We start from the raw sequence: 4,069 nt of genomic DNA on the forward strand, positions 1-4,069 counted from the left end.
TTTGCATTTACTTTTCTTATCATTAATTTCAATCTTAATTTGACATTTCATTTTGTATCAAATTAGATCACGTATCCTTAAAACCACGTATAAATTCAATTGTTATCCTATTTTGAGGGTAAATATTTTTGCCCTATATTATTTTAGAAAATGTGTTCTAATTTCATAAATTCCCTCTTTTATTTTCTCTGTCCCGTTATTCATGGACTTACGAGTCACGTCACCCAAAATTTTAGAATAGAATTAAAATAAAAAAGAAAAGAAAAAATATTTCGCGCCAAATCTATTGAACTCCCGCCAAACAAATAGTAATATAAAAAGGAATACAACCTCAAAGGTCAGGTTAGAAATGGGGAAAAAAACACAGTACTGGTTACTGAAAACAGAGCCAGGAGAATGGTCATGGGATGACCAAGAAGCAAACGGCGGCATATCAAAGTGGGATGGAGTGAAAAACAAGCAAGCTCAGAAGTATATGAAGTCCATGAACATAGGAGACCTTTGTTTCTTCTACCATTCCGGGTCCAAAGCCCGGCGCGTTGTGGGCGTTGTATCAGTGGCGCGTGAGTGGTATGCAGATGATGATGACAGTGGCGGCGCAGTGGATGTGAAGGCGGTTGGTGAGATGAGGAGGGCTGTGGACCTGGCTGAGATGAAGAAAGATGAAGGATTGAAGGGTTTTGGGCTTTTTAGACAGCCTAGATTGTCGGTTGTACCGGTCGAGAAGGGTTTTTGGGATAAGATTTGTGAAATTGGTGGGGGATTTGAGGGCGATGAGTAGTTTAGTCTACCAGGTGTTTGTGTTTTTGCTTGAAAGCTGCCCATCTTTACTATATGGATTTTTGGGGTGGTTAGGTTTTGGTAAAGGAGTATTTCGACTTGGACTACAAATATAGCTTGTTGATAATGGCTTATATATATATATATTCTCTGCTTAAAATTTTTGATCTGTTTGAATATTGATTCCTAAAGTTTAGAGTCTTCTGTGTAGGAAAAAGTAATGTACGATCTTTGTCAATTGTCATCAGTAATTTTGAGAAATGGTGCAAACAACTAAAGAATGGAAGCCAATCTCTTCAGGAACATGATACTCCACTTTCGTAATGTAGGAACATGATTTGAAATTGGCTTGAATAGTAGCTAGAAGTAAGCGGACACAGCAACTACAGGACTGAGGAGATATTCAAATCCTAAAGACAGTAAAAAGAAAATATCAAGGAAATGTTTTTTCTTGGGTAGAAGATCTGATAGGTAACTTTTTCTCGGTGAGAGCCTACATAAACCAGTCATTTTACATTAGCAAGTTTAACAGGAAAAATTCCCAATTCGCCGACTCAATGGACATTGCAAATTAAGAGCAAAACGTAGCAGCATGCTAGTTTCAACACTGTGCGCGTGTGTGTTTTATCTTTATGTTTATAACCCTTCGTAGCACGCTTAGTGGAGAAAATAGGAGCTCATGTGCAGCAGCAACTTAAGTGATGACCATTTTCCCTGAGAAGATTACTGCTCTTGGACCTCTGCTCATAATGTTCTATTTCCACTACATTATGAGCAAGTCTTCTTCTGATAATTAAGATGTTAATCGTTTCATGTGTCTTTAGTCCTTTTCCCATTTTGTTACTGTCCAATTTCTGCGCTTCTAAAACTGGAAAACCTTTTCCAAAGCTTACAATTTTGCTTCCACAGTTCTTTGGATATTGACTGATATGTCACGAAATTAAGTCAGATCTGTAGCTATATGTTTTCGGAGCAAACTGTTGAGCTACCAGCAACTCAAATCCTGCAGATATTTCTCTTTCTAACCAAACAATTACACTCTTTCGGATTCAGGAAACAACTCTCAGAGAGGAGGACTCAAATGTGTTCAGTAAGAAGCATAATGCCAGAGTTTGAATTTTGCACCTTTCAGAAGTAATTCCACAGGATATGCCAGGAGATAGTGAATGATACCCATACAGCTAAATCACATCTGTATCTTCTATGGAATTGTAATTCTAAAAAAATACAGACGACTCCTGAGCTGCCAACATTTCTGGAACGACACAATTGTGTTAAGAATGAACCCTGGTGTTAACGACAACAACATACCCAATATATTCTCACAAGTGCGGTCCGAGGAGAGTAGTGTGTATGCAGACCTTACTCATACCTAGTGGAGTTAGAGAGGTTGTTTCCAAAGACCCTCGGCTCAAGGACAAAATGAAAAGGAGTAGTATCAATAAACAGTAACAACAACGATATAGTAAAATAAGTGAAGCGAAAGAAATAACAAGTAGGAATATAACTCTACGAAAAAGAAAATAACACTACAAGACTAATACTATTGCCACTGGGATCATACATGAAAACATATTTTTTACTTTGTCTCGTTATTATGATTATGAGATGGTTCATGTATTGCTGAATTGGAAAAATATTCCATCATTTAACTTGAAAATATATATGATTTTCAAAGAGCTTCCGAAATTAAATTGGTTTTCATAATATGGTTTCGGTGCATCATATGATTTGGTTCGTTCGGGTCAGATAGTGCGCCGGGTGGTGATCACGCGGAATTGAGTCGTGACATAGGGTGGGAGTGGAAAGGTTAAAAGTGAGTTTTGAAAAATATTTTTCCCCCCTTCTTGATAAAAAGATTTAAAATATTTCAACCAACCAAACAAATATTGAAATTTTCATCCCAAACATACGCCGAGACGAACGCCCTCTTACTCTTAACTAAAACCCCTTGTTCTCTTGTCTCACGGGGGTACAAGAACCCTAAAAAAAAACCTTGATTTGATTTGGGCCCTCTGGGATTGTGACTCAAGACATGGATAATTCGCGTCCGAGCCTGCTGGAGGAAGCGCTAGTGGAGGATGGCATTGGCAGTGTAAAGACCCAAAAGCGTGGGCGAGTGGTGGTGGTGGAGGACTGTGTTGAGACCAGCGCCGCTTTCGTGCTCCGCCATTTCCTTAAGCGCTCTCTCCAACCTGACTCCTCTAATGTCGTCGTTTTCATCGCCTTTGCCCACCCTTTCTCTCAACACGAACGCATTCTCCGCAAAATGGTCAGCTTCCTCTCTGTCTCTCTCCATGACATGGTTGTGTTTATTTATTTGTATGAGAAAATACTTACTGGTTTACGCGGATAATTAATTTGTATTTTTACCTCAATTTATCACTTAATTATTGTAAATTAACATACTTTGCTGCATTCACAGAGTTGGGTAACTATTTTCCATATTGTAGGTCTATGTCTAATTTGTAGAGAGTCTAGTTTAACTCTTTTTTGTTTTTCCTCTTCTATACGTTTATAGAAAAAGAGTAGAATTAAAATGAGATGTGTGTATTACTCTGTTATGTTTCGGAGGCAGCTTTTCAATATCATTTTTGGAAGAGGAGTTATGGAATTAGAATTTGGTACTTGATGTGTTTGGAACCTTAGGATGGATTTTAGCAACAGCAGGTGTGATGTTTTTATGGGGGTGGTGAAAAACTGTTGGGAAACGTGTCAAGACTAATAGAATGGAAAAAATATTTTAAAGAGAAAAACAATAAATTTCACAAGACGAGAAAATTTATGTGGTTCGATAATTTTTGCCTATTCCATGGCTACACAAAGGGATGATTTGCAAATGAAAATGCATACCCCTTTTATAAGCATTTGAATGCCCTGCCGACGTAAATGCTTACATAAAAAGAGTGCCGATATAAGCGCATACATCATAGGATTGCCGATGTAAGCACATACATCATAAGAATGCCGATGTAAGCGCTTACATCATAAGTTCATCTCATTTTTTTTTACTTTTCTTTCTTTCCTTTTGTCTAATTTTCTTTCTTTCACATACAATAACATGTTTGCTACTATCAATCTTCTCCTCAAACCTATGTTACATCAAGAAAGAAATTAAATTTTTTTTTGTTGCTATTCTCTGGTGGCGCCTTCACGCTATCGGTCTTGAAGGCTAACTGAGGCAGTTCACAACCTCAGTTTGTCAACACCGACAACTTTGGTCAACATGTCTGACGGGTTCTTCGATCCTCGTATCTTCTGCAGGAAAAGAGTTTTTTCACTTATCAAC

General features: G+C 37.8%; 1 protein-coding gene across 1 annotated transcript; it reads left to right on the top strand.

Annotated features, from left to right (window-relative positions):
• The first annotated feature begins 349 nt into the window (after positions 1–349).
• On the top strand, positions 350–781 carry LOC107775932 (uncharacterized). Its single transcript, XM_016595741.2, has one exon. The coding sequence runs from the start codon at positions 350–352 to the stop codon at positions 779–781; it is 432 nt and encodes a 143-aa protein (XP_016451227.1).
• Positions 782–4,069: the final 3,288 nt, after the last annotated feature.

This window comes from Nicotiana tabacum, chromosome 24 (genome assembly GCF_000715075.1).
Source record: "Nicotiana tabacum cultivar K326 chromosome 24, ASM71507v2, whole genome shotgun sequence".
NCBI lineage: Eukaryota > Viridiplantae > Streptophyta > Magnoliopsida > Solanales > Solanaceae > Nicotiana > Nicotiana tabacum.

Bases quoted from the DNA above. Each gene is read 5' to 3' on its own strand.
- LOC107775932 (XM_016595741.2), top strand. From the start codon at position 350: ATGGGGAAAAAAACACAGTACTGGTTACTGAAAACAGAGCCAGGAGAA.